Genomic DNA, 19834 nt, shown 5'->3' with positions numbered 1-19834 from the left:
ATTTTAATTAGCAACTTTCCAATAAACTTATCATTTCTTGTTTCCTGCTACACGATTTATGCATCTCTATTTTTCTTGACTTCTTAAAACCTCGAACTATTGAGAAACTTACTTCTAGAGATGGAATTAAATCTATCTCGGTTATGAAATTATCTGTAGAAGAAGTTATGAATATTAATGTGAAACATGTTGTTTAAATTTCGCTTTCTTAATTTTAGAAATATTCGGCTCGGAATTTGTTTTTTCTGTCTCTCTTTCGTAACTTCTTGTGGCTAAAGGGAGTAGTAACCGTAATGCGTTTTCTAGAATTTGGGAAGAAAATAAATTTTATATCTATATGTCCATTAACAAGAAAACGTATATGTCTGTCTCTATTTCAATGTCAAAAAACTTTAGAGGAGCAGCAGTGCTGTTGTCTTAAAAATGTCTATAAACAAGTTATTTCTTGTTACAGTGAACATAATACATCGCCCGACAAAACTTCTAATTCGCAAACACACACTTCACTTGTTCGCAGGAAACAGTATGGCCACAATGAAATTAATGAAACGTTTGATGGTTGTGGATATACATTAGCGAGAAAATCGGACTTAACAAGTTCCAGTTTCACTCAGAGAAAGTTAGGTTCATGTTCACGACAGAATTGTGAGAGCACATTCGCTATAAACGTGAATATGAAGGCAACCGTGTTAGTTTCTAGTTCTGGAAGACTATATTCATGCCAAGATTGTGGTAAGAGCTTTGAACATGTTTCGTATCTAAAACGACATTTCTTAAGTCACACTGGTGAGAAATCACATTCTTGTGTAGAATGCGGAAAGGCTTATTCTCAGAAATCAGGTCTGAAAAAACATCTACTAATTCACACGGGTGAAAGGCCATTTTCATGCCACGAATGTGGAAAAGCGTTTGCGCAGAAAACAGTTCTAAAGAAGCATGCATTAACACACACAATGGAGAGACCTTTCCTCTGTCACGACTGTGGGAAAACATTCTCCGAGAAGTCAAGTCTTAGTTCTCACGCGGTAGTCCACACAGCTGAGAGGCCACATTTATGTGATGAATGTGGAAGGACATTCGCACACATTTCAACTTTGAGGAAACACACATTAACTCACACAGGTGAGCGACCACATCCTTGTCCGTACTGTGACAGGACATTTGCGCGAAAATCAGGTGTGAACATCCACATTTCAACTCATACAGGGGAGAAACCGTATCCCTGCAATATTTGCGGAAAAACATTTGCACAGAAATCAGGTTTGAAAGACCATGCTTTAACTCATACAGGTCAGAAACCATATCTGTGCCACGATTGTGGGAAAGTTTTTGCCCAGAGATCAGGTCTGAGGAAGCATGTGTCATCTCACATCGGAAAGGCTCCAAATTTATGATACAAGTGTCGTTATTCATGTTTCGTTATATAAAGTCGAACAAAATATCAATATTTACATAGACTCACATTTACACTATAGTAATTAACAATTGCTAACTTTAGAATGTGTTTCTGACATTTGTCTGTGCTATCGTTTACAAGGTTTTACCAGGGTATTTGAAACAAATTATATGAATTATCATAACTAAAATCAATCACTTAATACACATATGCAGGTAAATATTGTTTTCATGATTGCCTGATAAATTTTGACGAGAGAAACTTGTATACAGTTCCAATCTATTGTCCTATGTTAACTGTCATCCAGATATTCTGGAAACTAGAATAAATAATTTGAATAAACAAAATGTTAGCACTGACAAAATAAACATGCTGGAGTTGACAATATTCGCCTAGTGATTAATTTGGTAATTTAGTCTTGAGAAGTTTCATTGAAATTTATCATTCCTTTAGATTATATCTAAAAATTCGTAGTTCCAAGATTTAACTATAAGTTTTCCCACAGTTCGGGACAGGTTCTTATGGATATACCAGATTTAAAAATACTAAATGGCGCGAAAATTCTTACGTGGTTTAATTTTGAGTTATAATATTTTCGAAAAACATCAAATCACAGTCCATATAGATACCACAAGCTAAAGAAGGGTGTTCAGGAGGTAACACGGGGTGCCAGCTTGGAATCGTCAATCAAATCCTTACTATTGTAACAGGACAGCAACATGTGCACAAACTTCAAGTGGTGATTCGTTATATCAAATAAAACATAAAGTCGTCCTGCATGTCGAATTCCGCGTTGTGCAACTGCAACCACATGTAACTAATTTGGTGTCACAAATCACTTTCTACAGTTTGTGCATATCATTCTCTACCGTTTTGATTGTCAAGATTCGATAGTCCATTTCACGTTGACGCCCCTGTCACTCGTACACAACACTGAATTAGACAAATTGCATGAGAACTTTTTGTATTTTAATGTCACGAATGACTTCGGTAGTGTGTGCATACCTTTTTGATTTGTTCCAATTCGGGATTCCATGTCGACTCCAAGTTGGTACCTCTGTCACTCATACATGACGCGGTATTCGACAACATAAATAAGGGATTTTATCTACTTTTGATGTCTCAAATCACCTCCTGGAGCTATGCACTTCTTTCTGTTGCCTTCGAATAGTTAGGATTTGATTGTCGATTCCAAGTTGGCACCACTTGTCACTCGTACACAACGCGGAATTCGAGAACATGCAAGAATACTTTTTATCATCTTGGGATGTTACAAATCACATCCCAGATTTTATCTACATTTTTCAGGTTCACCCTGTACAGTCATGGGGAAATTCCATGTCTACAGGGGCGAAAGTCATTCGGACTGCCCTTTAATTATCACTGCTTCAACTACAAACACAAAAGAAAAGATATATGAAGTTTTCAGGAAAGGCTACATGTTTCAGGCAGACTAAAAATTGTATAAATAAAACTCGAGAAGCTACCTCAACATCCAACCACGGACTATTTTCTCGACCAAATTGGAGATCCTTAGTGTATACAGGAAAAGCAATCATATTCGGCCAAAACTGTGCCAATGTATTCTTCGAAATATTAGTGAGATTTTACATAACAAAATAGAGAATGCTCATATAGACTTGGGGCAGAATTGCATAATTTCAAATGTAGTGCCCCACTAAAGCGAGAAAAAATTAAGATATACGAACGTTATTTCGTTCTCGAGAAAGTGTGGTCATTAACTGTCAATGTAAGAAACTCATATGAATGCCGTCCGAAGTGCATATTTTATCAATATATAATGTCCGAGGAACACATTCCATGCAAGGAAAAGTTCTCATGCATGCTTCCAACAGAATTCTCAGATATGCTTTGGACTAAAGTGTAAAGTAGACAATAGGTAAACCTTGATACTAGTAAATATATAATGTGTTGGCGGAAAGTCCAAAAAGTAAGAGACCGCAAGAAGCAGGTTTCCACATATCTGGAAATGGTGTTCTGCGTTCTAATATTTCGCTGTCTTTGCGAGTAAGGAACGTGAAACATACTTTGAGAAAATAAAAGCTCTAAACCAGAGTAATGGAAACTAGTACCGGGAGCTGTTTGTTCGCAGACCCAACCATAAAATGATTTGAACCATATTTATAATTTGTAAGGTAATTTATTATTTCTTTTATTAAATTTGATTTCTTTGCATTATTTATGTTTATCCGTTGACAATTATCGGAAACTCAAGTGTATTTAGTAATCGAGTTACAACTTAACGCAACAGCATGTTGCGTGTTATCTTTCCATAACTCTTCAGAATGTTGACATTTGTACCTTTGTGGGGAGTTATAGAATGCCGCAGTCAGTTTAGCAACTTGTACGGCAAGTAGAAACTTTTTTTATTCGCTTTGATATAATGGCTTGGAAAAATCACATCATTTTTTGGGATTTACCAGAAATTAATGTCTGAACCTACATTAATTTTGGGCACATAATTTTCACTAATATTTTATTCTTCTACTGTTAGAAAAGTATTAATTTAGCCGACAGAGCTGTGTAGTTTATTCACAATTTGGAGTTCTTTGTTGGAAGTAGGCAGAATGCAAAAGGAATGGCAAAAACGGATTTAGGGGCAAAAACTAGCACCCAAAATTTTGAAACTTGACGTCCGAAAGGCAAGAAGAAGTGAACCGAACTGAATGAAATTAAGCACAGATATTGCACACGTAAAATGAGGATACGGGTTTCGTATTTTCCTCGAGAAAACGGTTGGGTGGGGCACGGACCCCTCCAGACCTTTGATCACGAAAAATTAAATATGTTGATAACAGCATGCCAGATGTGTGTAAAAGAACATCAAGAATTGAATCAAACTGCGAGTATGGACAATACGCAAAAAATAAAAGAAAATATTTTTTAAACTTTTCTGTGGAAAAACGGTTTTAAGAGGCAAAACTCAAACCCAAAATTTTGAACGTTGATGCCCGAAAGGCAAAAGGAAGTGAACCGAAGTGAATGAAATTGTGCACAGATATTGTATACCAAATCGGGAAATCCGCGTTTCGTATTTTTCTGATTGAGTGGGACACCGATCCCTCCAAACTTTTGATCAAAATCGAAAGAGCTAGTAAAAGTATGTCAGTTACATGTGTGTAAAGGACATGAAATATTGAAACGAAAGTTCTTGTATGGATAATACAGAAAAAATAAAGGAATATAGGATTTTCTATGTTCTTCGCAAAGACGGTTTTAGGGGGCAAAACAACTTATCCCAAAATTTTGAAATTTGACGACCGAAAGGTAAGAAGAAGTCAACCTTGCACAGATATTGTGAAAATAAAATGTGGGATTACTGGCTTCATATTTCCTTGAAAAATGACAGGTGGGCACGGACCCCTCCAAACATTTGATCACGAAATATCAAAAGTGCTAGTAACAGTATATCATATTTGTGTAAAGGACATGAAGAAGTCCAACGAAACTTCACGTACGGGCAATACGCAAAAAAATGGAGAAAGGTATTTTCTGCGGAAAAACGGTTTTGGGGGCAAAAGCTCTCACCCAAAATTATGAAACTTGCCGCGGGAAAGGCAAAAAGAAGTGAACCGAAGTGAATGACATTGTGCAAGGACATTGTAGACATAAAATGAGGGAATATGGGTTTGCTATTTTCCTGGAAAAAAGGGGTCGGTGCGGCACGGACCCCCCACTATCCTTTGATCACAAAATATCAAAAGTGCTAATAACAGATGTCAAATGTGTGTCAAGGACATTAAGAATTGCAACATAACTCAGTGTATGGACAATACGCAAAAAATAAACATATACGGGTTTTTCTAAGTTCTGCGGGAAAATGGTTTTAAGGGGCAAAAATTTCTACAATAAATTTTGAAAGTTGAAAATTTTGAAAGGCAAACACAAGTGAACCGAAGTGAGTGCAAATGTGCACAGATATTGCAGACATAAAATGTGGATACGGTTTTCACATTTTACTAGAGAAAATGGTCGTGTGAGGCTCGGAACCCTCCAAACCTTTTATCAAAAAAAAATTAAAATGCTAATTATAGTATGTCAGAAGTGTATAAAGCACATGAAGAATTGCAACAAAACGTTTTGTATGGATAATACGCCAGAAATAAAGCAATATGGGTTCTTTTATGTTCTGCTGAAAAATGGTATTAGGGGACAAAAGTTCCCACCCAAAATTTTGAAAATTGACGTCCGAGAGGCAAGAAGTGAGCCGAAGTGAATTAAATTGTGCACAGATATTGCAGACGTGAAATGAGGATACGAGTTTCGTATTTTCCTGGAAAAAACGGTAGAATGGTGCACTAACCCCTCCAAATCTTTGATCCCGAAAAATCAGGAGTGATAGTAACAGTATGTCAGGTGTGTGTAAAGAACATGAATTACAACATAACTTTTTGTATGGACAATACGCAGAAAATTAATGAATACAGATTTTTTCATGTTCGGCGGGAAAACGGTTTTTGGGGACAAAATCTCCCAAATAAAATTTTGAAAGTTGACTCCCGAAAGCCAAAAAGAAGTTAATCGAAGTGAGTGAAATTGTGCACAGATATTATAGACATAAAGTGAGTGAATACGGGTTTCGTATTTTCCTGGAGAAATCGGTTGGGTGGGGCACCGACCCCTCCAAACCTTTGATCACAAAAACTGAAAATTGCTAGTAACAGTACGTCAGATGTGTGTAAAGGAGATGAAGAATTGCAACAAGACTTTTTGTATAGACAAAAAAATAAAGGAATATGTTGTTTTCTTTTTTGCGGAAAGACGGCTTTAGGGGCAAAACACCCAAAACCAAAATTTCGAAAGTTGACGCTTGAAAGGTAAAAAGTGAACTGAAGTGACTGACATTTGGACAGATATTGTAGACAAAAAATTAGGGAATACGGTTTGCGTATTTTCCTGGAAAAGACGGTTAGGTGGGGCACGGACTCCTGCAAACCTTTCATCACGAAATATCAAAATATCTAGTAACAGTATATCAGATGTGTGTAACGGACATGAAGAATTGCATCAAACTGCGTGTATGGACAATACGCAAAAATAAACGAATACATTTTTTAATTTTGGTTAATAACGGTTTTGGGGGAGAAAGCCCCCGTCCAAATTTTGGAATTTGACCACAAAAGACAAGAAGAAGTGGACCGAAGTGAATGAAATGTGCACTAATATTGAAGAGGTAAAGTGAGGGAATACGTGTTTCGTATTTTCCTAAAAGAAAAAAAAAACTTTTGAGTGAACTGAGGCGTTGAGTTGCGGGTAGGAGTAGACCGAAGCGAAAGAAAGATATCGGATATGTAAAATATGGCCTTTCGTGTTTGACAAGTGTCGTGCCTCCATCCGATTTCTTCAGATTTGGCAGATCAAGTAACAGCAAACACAAACAGTGTAGCTTATTCTATAGTATTTCAGGAGGCACCTTTAACCGCTTTAACCCTAAAACACGTGTCGATTATATCCAGTTTGCTATTGATATGCCAAATTTGAAGGAAAACCGATAGGAACACTTGAGAAACACGAGAGTCCTTATTTTACATATAATATCTACACACAATTTGATTTCCTTGGGCCTATTCCTTCCTGAGCTATATTTCCTTTTTTTTCGGATGGGACCTAGGCGTCAACACTGTTTTCCCGCAAAAATTAAAACATGTTTCATATATTGTTTTGCAAATAGTCCCTTTACGAAGTTTCGTTGGAATTCTCCATATTCTTTAGGAACTTTTGCGTATGCTTATTTGCACTTTTGATATTCCGTAATGAACAGTTTAGAAGGTCCGTGTCTCACTCAACCGCTTTTTCCAGGGAAATACGAAACCCAATTATCTCATTTTTCGTCTACAATATCTGCACACAATTTCATTCGATTCGGTGCACTTCTTCCATTTTGGGCCTCAAATTTCAAAATTTTGGGTGATGGCTTTTGCCCTCTGAAACCGTTTTTCAGCACAAAATAAAAAACCCGTGTTCCTTTTTTTTTGGTATATTGTTCATACACAAAGTTCCGTTGCAATTCTTTGTGTCCTTTACACATATTTGTCATATTGTTACTATCACTTTAAATATTTCGTGATGAAAGATTTAGAGGGGTCCGTTCCCCTTCTGGCCGTTTTTCCAGGAAAATTAGAAACACGTGTTCCCTCATTTTATGTCTGCAATATGTATGTAAAATTTCGTTTACTTCGGTTTACTTGGTTTTACGAATAAGTAAGCCGAATCGTTTAATTCGGCTTACTTACGAATAAAAAACACGTATTCGTTTATTTCATGTGTAGTATCTACCTCCCAAATTTTATCAAAATCGGAGTGTTACACTTCAGAAGTGTTGCTTGTTAATAATAATATTTCTTTAAAATTTTATGAAAAAATAGAGGGAATTACAGCGAAAAATTGGGATCAATTGGAACTTTCGGCTCCTACCAACATTGAAAGAAATGACAGCACAAGTATTTGGATGCAAGGTAGACATGAAATTTGAAACTGAGATTTAACTATATTTCTGTCATGATTTTAATGCACGCTGCGAAGTTCTTAAATGCTAATTAAGTGAGGATTTTACAACCAAATTGGGTTGCAACATAATATTTCTTGTTAGAAAACCCGCATCGGCAATGCGAATTTAAGATTAGCCGATACTTTAGATAGCATGGGAAAAAGGTGAAGAGTGTAACCTAAGTATGCGGCCTAGTGGGTTGCGAGGCGATTTTATAAATTGCATGTCTTCTACTCAGCAGAGTCCACCTCAATCGCTTCATTTTGTTTTAAAACAAAACATTTTTGTCATGAGTTACATTTAGGGATGCGCACGAGACGAATCGAGACAGGGTTTTCATAACAAAATTCGAGTCGTCGCGGCACTTCCAATAGAGAAATATACATTTTTCGAGTCGAGACATCGCTTTTTAGCACATTTTCGAGACGAGACAGCCACAAATCTTGTCTCGTGCGCATCGCAAGTTACAGTAGCACACACTACATGAGTGACAATTTATATTATGATCTTATGTCACAATATTATGTCATATTATGTTTATATTATGTCACAATATATATTATGAGCTTTAATAGAAAAAGTGTAGACACTCGATAATTATTACGTAGTAAGATTTCAATAGATTCAGTGCTTGATCGTGCCGTGTATGAAGTTATGAAATATGAATTGCGAAAATCCAAGGCGCGATCCAAGGGGAATTTTATAGAGGCTGCAGCCTCCCCCCATGACGCTCATGTATACAGTGTACAGAGTGTGTTTCAACCCAACTTTAATTACACTGGGTAAAGTTGGAAACTATGGTTTAGTCCATCCCTTGATCATATCCTGGTTCTGCGGTGTTAATATGTGGTCAGAACTTGCTGTTCTAGAAGCCTCAAGTTCATACGCGATAAAATAGTATTTCTGCATTATGCACCTTTTTAAACTATTTTCAATATTTGTTTGCATCTTCAGACAAATCCTCCTCGAAAAGTTTGATTTATTGGATACTGTATTTCTAACGATACTTCCATTATCAAATAGTGTATGTAGTTTTATTTAACATAGAATTGCATACGCCAAAACAGTAGAAAACATTCTCATCGTTTTAACTTTTCTTGTGTTGATTTTGAGATTAACGTCCCTTTCAGCAGCGAAGCTATATGAAACGTGAACCTACTAGTTAACGTCGATTCCGAATCACATGAACTCCCACAGGGAATCGAACCTGGGTTTTTCATGCGTTAACTTTACTTGAATTTGGACTCGAACGCTCTCAAGCGGATTTAAGACGGTGGACTTGCCATCTGTAAGTTTTTCAATGAATGTATTTCTTAGTAATTATTTTAATTTTACTTTTGAAAAGGTGTAAGCATTTCGCTTTTTTAAAAAAAAGGTGTAAGCATTTCGCTTTTAAAAAAATCCTTAAAATATACGTAGTCAGTGTTGAATACAGGTTTCATTTTTGTACGTGGCAATAGTAACTTCCATGGTCCCCTCTCTTCTACCTCTAGACACAGAAATATTGACTAATAACTGCCAAATTACGATTTTTATCAATAAAGAGTAACTGTCCTACTAATTCTTGTATCGATTTCCTGCTAAGCAAAGATAAAGTGAATATGAAAAGGTAGGGAAACGGTAGGTAGCGGCGTGACGTCACGCCGTCCCCCATGCCTATCTTTGCCCATTGTAATTTCTTAGGACCTGGGGGGACGCCGTACACATTTTTGAAGGTGGTGGACGGCGTCCCCTGCATTCCGAAGCACTTTTACCCCTGCTGCTAAATTGCTGTGAGGACTAACGAAAAATATTATGTAGTAATATTAATACTACTACCATTACTACTACTACTACTACTACTACTACTAATAATAATAATAATAATAATAATAATAATAATAATAATAAAGGATCTGAATAATGAAGATATTATCTTAACTTTCTATTGCACTCCCTGTGGGCTTCCGTGAATCTGGACATATTGTTTTTATAAGGAAAAAAGAGGCTTCAAACAACAACGATTTGTATAAAAGTTTTATTAACTGTTTTACGAAGAACTAAGCAACTGACAACTGACCTTGTGTCTGTTTTTCTTTTTATACAATATTACGAGGCAGAGAAACCTGCGGGTATTTTGCTTTTTTTTGACTGAGTGTAGCTTCAGTACTAGAATCAAGACTTTCATTCTGTCGTTGGCACGTGTCGAATCAGCTTGTTTGTTGTGCAATGTTTTGCCTTCAGGCGATCGACTAGATAGATAGATAGAAGAGTCAAGAAAGAAAGAAACAAACAAAACGATATGCTTATTTCATGGAGATATGCTTGCTTCTTGGCATTAAGTGTTTGAAAACCAAAACTATTCTGAATATCCATTTTGTTATTTCCATAATAAGTATAAAGGGAAATGTTAATTCTCATATATAGTAGGGGTAAAACTGAGGGGGAACGCGAGGGAAACGTTATATATATAATAACATAGCAAATTTCTTTCCAAAATTTTATAAAAACTATTTATTTTATAGAGTTCAAAATTCGGCCAAATGTTTATTAGTATAAATATTGCATGTTCACTTTTACTTTTTCTTGCTAAGGTAATATTATAGCGCGCTAATTAAAAATTAATTTTCTTCCATTTAAAAGCTGTTTAAGATATTGGCTGTATTTTGCAACAGTGCAGAACAGCAGATAGGAATCTAACCAGGTAGATTTCTTTCTCTCTCTGCCTTCGCTAGGTCACGTGCGTGAACTTAGGGTTGTCCGCGGAGAAAAAGAAACCGATGGAATGCAGATTGACAGCAAATAAGAGCAAAGTCTGTTTTCTCTCTCTTCATAGATCGTAAAGATTTAGTTGATTCTATGTAAACATCTCCGCGGATAATTACCTGTACAGGAATATTGCAGCTAACAACGTACGAAAGTTTCAGAAAATCTGTCTATGTTGTTTTCAAGTGAGGGAAGTCTGTCCATCTTATAAAATCAGTTTCGAACTGTAGAGCGTAGAACAAACTCACTTATTTTTTGCATCAACTGACAAAAGTTTACATACAGATCAAAGAGAAGTCTTAGTGCGTTTGCACACGGCAACGATAATATCGGTGGAAGCATCGATAATGTCGGCGGTGAAATCGACTTCAATATACTCAAATCGTAGCTTACACACGGCACCGATATTATCGACCGATCCTTTGACACGCAGATGCTGTCGGCCAAGCCCCCGATAATGTCGGCGGTATCGCCGACACCAATTTTGTCGGTGGCAATGTTTTCTTATGATTGAATGCACATGTGGCAGATAATGTCGGCCGGGCAGTGGGTTAGATGAAGAGAGTGAGTGACAAGGCGCTGTGTATTTTTGTTTCGTTTCTTGTCTTTGAAATTTTGTTGTTTCCATTTTTTCTATTATAATTGTATAATAATATTATTATTATCTTGTCCTATAAACAACTTTGGAACAGCTTATTATTTTTTTACAGTCTCTGTTTTGGAGTAGCTAATTCCCTTTATTAAATAAGTATAAAATGTGGGAAGTTTGAAGAGTACTGGTTTCCCTCTAAATAGCTATTACCAAATAGAATATAGGAAATTTAGATAACCAATTTCTTGATAATTTTCCACTAATTTTTAATTTTTGTTCTTTCTCTCTCTGTCTCTCTCTCTCACACACACACACGCTCTTTGATGGTATATTTTTTAATCTATTAATGCATTTAAATTTCAATACATTCTTGAAATTAATTTAAGCGTAATTTTCAAATTTTGATACACTGTGAACATAAGCATATGGAAAAAATCCTGATTATTATTACTTCCTTTTATTTTCATTAGAATTGTGTGCAGATCACTTTTCCCGGTTCCACTCAATAAGCAATGATTGAATACAATATTTTTTGACAAGCAAAGTAGAATTATTATTTTGAAACGAAACCAACACAATCAAACACTCTTTCCCAAGCTCCAAGGACAAGTTACTCACTTGGCATTTTCTTGATTGTGATCTCAACAATAGGGATGTGACTTCATGCTTCACTTGTTACAGATTTTTTCTCTCACTTCCAAAACTATCCCAAATCTCCCATTTTAAAAAATAATGTGTAGAATGGCAATTGAAAACAAAGACCAAAGCTATGTATCCAAGTTTTCCCTCTCCCCTTTGTACCGGGATCGACCCCTTGATAGAGTTCTGCAGTTTAGCTACAGTGACTGGATGAAAAGGTTGTGTATTATTGCATTTTTACCTATCTAGTTTTCCTTAGATTTTTAGAGATGGCAGGAATTTTTCCATTCGATATTTTAACCGTTATTGAACTTGTGGAATGTAGAATTTGCATATGGGATAAGATAACAGACTCTTTCAAGGACAGAATTGAAAAGCAAAAAGCATGGCGAGAAATTTATGCAAGCCTTGTCCAGGATTTTGAGTTCATGGACAAAAAGAAACGAGAAACGACAGGTATGTATGCAACAGCGCAAATCTGTCTTCAACATTGGGGGGAGGACGGGTAAGATCGTTCCCATATTAAATATATACATATATAGCGATGTTCAAAATATTTCTGTAGCCTAGAAACAATGCTGTAGAGGATGTAGAGGACAGAGTGGGTCACGGTGGGTCATGGGTCACGATGGGTGGTGGGTCAGTTGGTCGTGGGTAAAGTTTTCATTGCCCCACACTCTCTCTGAACTACAGTGTTGAAAATTAATCAGTGAAAATCAATTGCAATTGATCAATCAATTGAAAGTAATTGCTGTGGAAATCAAAAATTGCAATTGAATTAATTGCTAATTAATTTCAATTGCAATTGAATGACTGAATTCAATTGCAATTACTTTCAATCGATTGATTAATTTCAATTGATTCTCTTTTATTAATGGCCAACTGCAATTAACAATTAACCATTACTTACTTCCGTTGTCAATTGCAATTAACAATTAAATTGAAAGATTAATTGTTAATTATCAAATCAATTGAAATTTGCACAACACTGCCACTCTTCTCTTCACTGTCCCGATCCGGCCCTTCAAACTTTTTTTTCCTTGTATCGAAGCCAGTACTGCCTATTTCGGAAAAGTTTCAATGTAAAGGATTGCTAGTGGTAAAAACGATCCATTCGCCGTTCTGTTGGAAGGGGGGCTGGTGGAATGTGCCGTAAAATTTTACGTTGCCCCCATAGGAAAAATTTAGATTCGACACTACTAATATATATATATAATTGAGAAACACTATATTTGTGACTCTAAATCTCCCGAACCGCCCCACTGATCTTAATCAAATTTGAAACATGGATGAGTTTTACGGCTGGGCTGGTTTTAGGCTGTTCACTTTGATGGTAGAACTTAGGGGGGGTGTAAAAATAAATCAAATTTAATAATTCCTGAACCATTCGATCGATCTTGATCAAATTTTCAACATAGATGAGGCTCAGGTCTGGGATTGTGTTATTTAAATTTGACGAAGCAACGTGGGGGCGGAGGATATATATATAAATCAATTTATATAAGACTCAAAGCCACTATTTTTTTAACTTAATAACTCTTGAACTATATCTTGAATATCCGACCGATCGCAATCAAATTTTCAAGATATATGAGGTTTGGATCTGGAAACATTTTTGTAATTTCACTTTAACGGTACATCCTAGGGGAGGGGAGGGGGACGTATAAATAGAAACTAATAAAACCTAATAACTTTTGAACCACCCAACCAATCTCGATCTAATTTTCAACAAATATGAGAGTCGGGTCTTGGGTGGTTTTTTTTCGTTTCACTTTGACGAGCCAACGTAGGGTAGGGGGAGGGGGCAGATATATGTAAAATAAAAATAAAAATGTCTGGCTCTGTGACTTCATCACTCTTGAACCACCCGACCAATCTAAATCAAATTTTCAATATACATGAGTTTAGGGGCAGGGATTACTTTAGGCTATTCACTTTGACAAAGCAACGTAGGGGAGGGCGAGAGGGAGAGAAATTTAAAAATGATCAAAAATGACCGATATTAATGTTGAATCCATAGTTTTCGGGCCCGATGAGACAAACAGTGACACTTCTGATGCTGTTTTAATCCAAGTTCAGCCCTAATAGTTGGGAAGGGGGAGGGAACAATGGTGGAGAGGGTTTAAATGCTTAAAAATGATCGAAACTGAGTAATATTAGTGTCGAATCAATAGTTTTAGGAGTAGCTGAGATTAACAGTGACAATTCTGATTTCGTGTGCCGCAGCACGGGGGAGGGGGAGCTATATATATATATATATATAATAATAATCGAAAATGACCAATATTAGTGCCTAATCCATAGTTTTCGGGATCATTCTGATGAACTGTGACATTTTTGATCCGGTTTAAATGCAAAATCAGCTCCGCCACTTGCAAGAAGGGGAGAAAGTGATATATAAAATGATCGATAATGGCCACTATCAGTGTCAAATTTATAGTTTTCTGGGTTGCTTAGATGAACAGTGGTACTTTGGATCATGTTTAAATTCAAATTCAACCTCACAACTTGGGGGAAAGGGAGGAAGAGATATTTAAAGATACTGGAAAATGACAGTTAATAAGTGCTGAATCCACATTTGTGGGGGGTCGCTGAGATGAACAGTGACACTTCCGTTGCCATGGCCCGCAACATAGAGGAGGAGGAAATAGATATATATATATATATATATATATATATATATATATATATATATATATATATATATATAAATGACCGTAAATGACCATTATTGGTGTCGAATCCATGATTTCTGGGGTCGGCGAGATGATCAATGATCTTTCCGATGCTGTTTAAATCGATGCCATTAAAAACGAAAACAGCATATTTCATGGGTACTAAACACATGAAATACGGAGTTGTGCTTTTAAATTTTCATTTTAATTTAGCAAAGCGGGTAATATATGCTAGTAATACTAATAAAGCTCAGGTATTGTCCTTTCTCTATTTCAAAACCACCTATTTTTTAAATCTCTTTGCTATAATATCTATTACTGGAGCTATCAGTATATTTTCCAAGGTTATAAAGGAAGGTCTTTTTAATGTGGGTTCGGAACTAAATCTGATAGGTCGTTCATAACCACATTATCTCGCCTCCAGAAAAACTGGATTACAGGGCAGAGTCTAAAGCAAGAAATTTCTCTCTTGCTAAAAAAAAAAATTAGTTCGCATACTAGTCATAGCACATGTTTAGAGGTTTTTCAACGAATCTGTATGAGACGAGACCTGCAAATGACACAGGACTGAAAGTTGAGCTTACACCAGAAGTCGAATATGGGATCATCCTGAAACAAAAAAAAATCATAATGGCTGACTACGTTAATGCTCATAAATCATTCTAATGTAAAAATTTTGGGTGAGCCCGGCCCCCTAGACTCCTCGTGGATACGAGCCTGTGTGACCCCCCCCCTCGAACACAATTTTCTGGAAGAAAGCCTCTATTCTTCCTTTTGTCTGTCTAGTTTACTGAAAACATGAAAAGCAAACTAGGTCACAGAGCATAGAGTTGGAAATGATGGACATGTAGCACTGCAGACATATTTCGTACCGTTGATGATTTTGGGAGGTTTTCCAGGGACAAAATTCACCTCGGAGTTATATATCTCCTATGGTGCTCAATATGAGTTGAGTTGATTTTGTCGTCCCTTTCAGCAGCAAGGCTATATAAGACGGGACCTACTGATTAATTGAGAAACCCGAACTACATGAGTTCTCACCGGAATCGAACCCGGGTCTCTCACGTCAAAGGCACGTACGCTAATCACTTAGCCACGAAGAAGCTCGGAGCTCATATTAGAAAAGAAAGCACATTATGGGAATTTCAGTGTACACAACTAAGTACGACGACTGTTAAAAGAATATTTTTCATCTTGAATATATTGTAATAATGGTCAGTCTTATTCGATAATGTCATTTTTAAAAAAATAGCATTCCCTTTTCTGTAACTTACTACAGTATACAAGTTAAATTTCACACAGTGTGCAAAAGACGGGAAGGAATTACAACGTAAGATGGGCTTCGTTCACTTCCTATCTGATGGACAAAACCTTTCTTGTAAAATTCAGCGTTTCAAAGAACCTGTGTGGTTGACTGATAGCTACACATAAATTGACAGAATTTTAGTACTGTCTGCCTGAGGCAAAGTCTTAATTTTAGTACTGAAGCTGCCTGAGGCAAAAAAGCAAGCACACCGCAGGCGTGGTGGCTTCTGTGCCTCGTAACATTGTGTTTAAAAAACAGACACAAGGTCACCTATCATCTTTGTAAAGCAACTGATAAGGCTTTTTTTCTTTTATACAAATCATATTGTTGTTTGAAACCTCTTTATTCCTTACAAAAACAATATAACCAGATTCATGGGAACCCACAGCAATTGTAATAAAAGTTGAAAAATAATCTGTATCATTCAGATACTTTATTATTATTATTATTATTATTATTATTATTATTATTATTATTATTATCACATAATTTTTTCGTTAGTCCTCACAGCAATTAATACTTAGCAGCAGGGGTTAAAGTGCGTGGGAACGCGGGGGACCCTATCCCCACCTCCAAAAAACTGTGTACGGCGTCCTCCCACTTCCTAAGCAATTACAATGGGCAAAGATGGGCATGGGGGATGGCGTGACGTCATGCCGCTACCTACCGTACCCCTACCTTTTCAGATGATACCCTTCGCCTAACGATTTATCAGCCACTTATATCTCCAAAATAAAAATGTCTACCATTTTAGGCGAGATGGGAATTCCCATCTTACTTAATCCCATCTCGCCTAAAATTGCGGTAGGATGCAAGGAGGTAATTTCTGTACTGAAGAGGGAATTCCTCTAATAGAATTTTAACCAGATATTTCAATCAATATTGGCAATCTCTGTCAATTACAATATAAATATATAATAAGTACTATACAAGAAGAAAGTATAGGAGGAAGGCGATTTAGTGAATTTAGTTTACTTTTGGTTTATTTTGGGAATACTGGAAATTGATTAGCAAAGAGAAGCTAATCAGAAACAGGATAGAAATATAGAGCGTGTTTCAAAACAACACTTACAACGTTTGAGAGCTCATTCCTGACACCATGATAAGACAACCTGGGTGCACAATACTTCCTTTTGGCGCTATGACCAGCCAAAAACCAGTCGGAAAAATGCCCAAAACAGCCGTAACTCGAGAACAAAATGTCGGATCGAAGTCGGGGGAAAGGAAATGTATATTATTTTTAGCCATGGCTTCCATTAATGCACAACGCGATATGGTACGGAGGCAGGACAAAGGTCACCTCAAATGAATTGAAGAATTATGGGGATATTTTATGAAACGTTGAGCGAGGCAAGTTAACTATAATTAAATACGATATTTCAACTAACAGGAATCTTAGAACACGGTCAAAGTTACAAGAACATCATTAAGATTATAAAAAAAGCTAAAATAGACACATTTGATTGATCTACTTTGTCTCAGTATAGAATTGGCTATCGAGGAAGAACTGAAATTATTTGAAGTCCATAAAGTTTAAATGTTATGCCTTATAGGCTAATGAAGACAGAGAGATCACGCATGGCTATGGGGTAGCGTCTGCGACTTTCGCATAGGAGACCCGGCTCCGATTCGCGGCGGGAGCGCAAGCAGTTCGTATCTCACGTTAATCCGTAGCTCCATATCTCATGTAATTTTGCTACTGAAGGGATGCTAAACTGAAATCCGATCCAATAATAAAGACAGGTAATAGATGGAAGCTAATTTTTGGGAAATAATTTGTGAAATGAGAATGTAGGAGAAAACAGGATAATTCCGAGAAATCTCACGGGTACGATGGTATCCACTACAAATTTTATAGTCTGGGATCGAACAAGGTCCATCCCACACCAGAAGTAAGCAATCTATCACTAAGTCACCCTGCCCCTACTTTGGAGGAAACACTATGATTCTGACAGATGTATCGATATACTAAATAATGTGTGTGATAAACCAACATACAAGAAGTACAAACGGTCAGAATGTGGGATTCGTGGAGTTTCCTTTGTGCGAAAATGGTAAGTACGTGTTTCTATGTCAGTTATTCTTAACTGGATGCCCGCGTCTCTTAGGGATTGGGGGAAGACAAGGTGACTCAGTGGTAAACACTTGCCTCTGGTACGTGGGGCCTCTGGTTCGATCCTCAGCCAAGAAATTTTGTGGTGGACACCATCGTACCGTGTGTGGGTTTTCTTGGGATACTTCAATTTCCTTCCACATTCTCATTCCACCATATCTTTCATCAACATTCAATTGCCTTAATCATTGTCTCCCTTAGCCTAAAGAGCATAATCGTGGTTCGTTAAAATGAAATACTTCATTTCATTTTACAGGGGTTGCTTAAAGTTTGTCGGTGGGTTACCGTTAAGATAATTTTTAATATGTTGTATTATTGATACTAATATTTGTAAGAAAGAAGGAGTCTATAAGGCTCACAATTTTCGAAAGGCTAAGAACTACAATTGTACGTTGATTGTAAGAAATGCTAAAGGTACGAACTAAATTTGATTTGTGAGTCATTTAGCATTATGAGTCGTATTATGGACAAGAAATAACTCACATATCTACAAACCAAGAAAACTAACAGTGAAATTTGATATTCGACAGTGAAATATAATAATATACAACTTGGATATCAAATTTCGAGGTTAGTTTTCGTGACTTTGGACATGTTCAACTTACATTTTTTTCGTGATAGTCCAAACTTTCAACATACGAGTATCAGTCTCCTAGATTTTCGTAAATAACTATGAAAATTATCCTAAATCTAACAAATAAGTACAGATGACGATCACTAAAGTTCATAATTGACTTCTGAGAGCATGCTAGCCCTAATTGATATATCACGTCACTACCTTTCCATTTCGAAAATTATCACAGATTTCAAACTGACGGATTTCAAGGTGCCACCAGAGATTCGTGATCTACTCTGCCCATTCTTCTTCTGTCAATATGTGAAACTATCACCGTTTGCATTGTCTATCTCTCACTATTTTTATGATTCAACAGTTTATTTGATGTATTTCAATAACATAGCATAGCTTTCCTACCCATCAATTTTGACCCCCTCCGTCTCTTATGACGTTCAGCCCTTATAATTTTGCAAATATACATTATTCCATATCCTCTATCAGTCGCACTACGTCTCATCCCGCAACTCGATTCATCCATTTGGACCGTTTACCTGTCAGACAATTTTTATTGATGGAGAAACAAGGAAAATAGTTCTACAATGACTGACAAGTAACACTTCCCAAGTGTAACACTCCAATTTTGATAAAATTTGGTAGGTCGATACTACTCATAAAATAAACGAATACGTGTATTATTATTTTCTGCGGTAAAGTTGTTTTAGGGAGCGAAAACCATGACCCAAAATTTTGAAAGTTGACGCCCGAAAGGTAATAACAAGTGGACCGAAGTGAAATTGTGCACAGATATTGTAGACATAAAATGAGGGAATAGGGGTTTCGTATTTTCCTGGAAAAAACGGTTAGTTGGGCCACGGACCCCTCCAAATCTTTGATCACGAAATATCAAAAGTGCTAATAACAGTATACCAGAAGTGCCTAAAGAACATGAAGAATTGCAACGAAATTTTGCGTAGTGAAAATACGCAAAAAAATCAAATGCGTTTTCTATTTTCTGTGGAAAAACGGTAAAGGGGAAAAGGCCCCCACCCAAAATTTTGAAAATTAACGCCCAAAAGGCAAAAACAAGTGAACCGAAGTGAATGCAATTGTGCACAAATATTGTAGAGGTAAGATGAATGAATACGTGTTTCGTATTTTCCTGCAAAGAAAAAACTTTTGGGTGGACCGAGGCGTCTGGTGGCGGAAGAAGTGGACAGAAGCGAAAGAAATTGAGTGTAGATATTGGATATGTAAAATAAGACCTTCCGTGTTTCACAAGTGTATCCATCCGATGTTTCAAATTT

At 36.6% G+C, this 19834-nt stretch overlaps 1 protein-coding gene across 7 annotated transcripts in view; it reads left to right on the top strand.

Moving 5' to 3' along the window:
- Positions 1-19834, top strand: part of LOC145690862 (uncharacterized) — a 72502-nt gene that overhangs the window by 22697 nt on the left and 29971 nt on the right. The window contains exon 3 of one of the 7 annotated variants that reach the window (XM_081766251.1): positions 518-1783. The exons of 5 other annotated variants lie outside the window; for them this stretch is intronic. In XM_081766251.1, the coding sequence (XP_081622377.1) occupies positions 518-1394 (877 nt within the window). In that variant the 3' untranslated portion in view covers positions 1395-1783. Of the gene's footprint in view, positions 1-454; positions 1784-19834 lie in introns of those variants that run through there. One more of the 7 variants, XM_081766250.1, reaches the window with a different exon arrangement.

Source organism: Thermobia domestica, chromosome 7 (genome assembly GCF_964235325.1).
Source record: "Thermobia domestica chromosome 7, izTheDome1.hap1.1, whole genome shotgun sequence".
NCBI lineage: Eukaryota > Metazoa > Arthropoda > Insecta > Zygentoma > Lepismatidae > Thermobia > Thermobia domestica.
The sequence above is the reverse complement of the archived record's forward strand: the minus strand, read 5'-3'. Positions and strand labels throughout refer to the sequence as shown.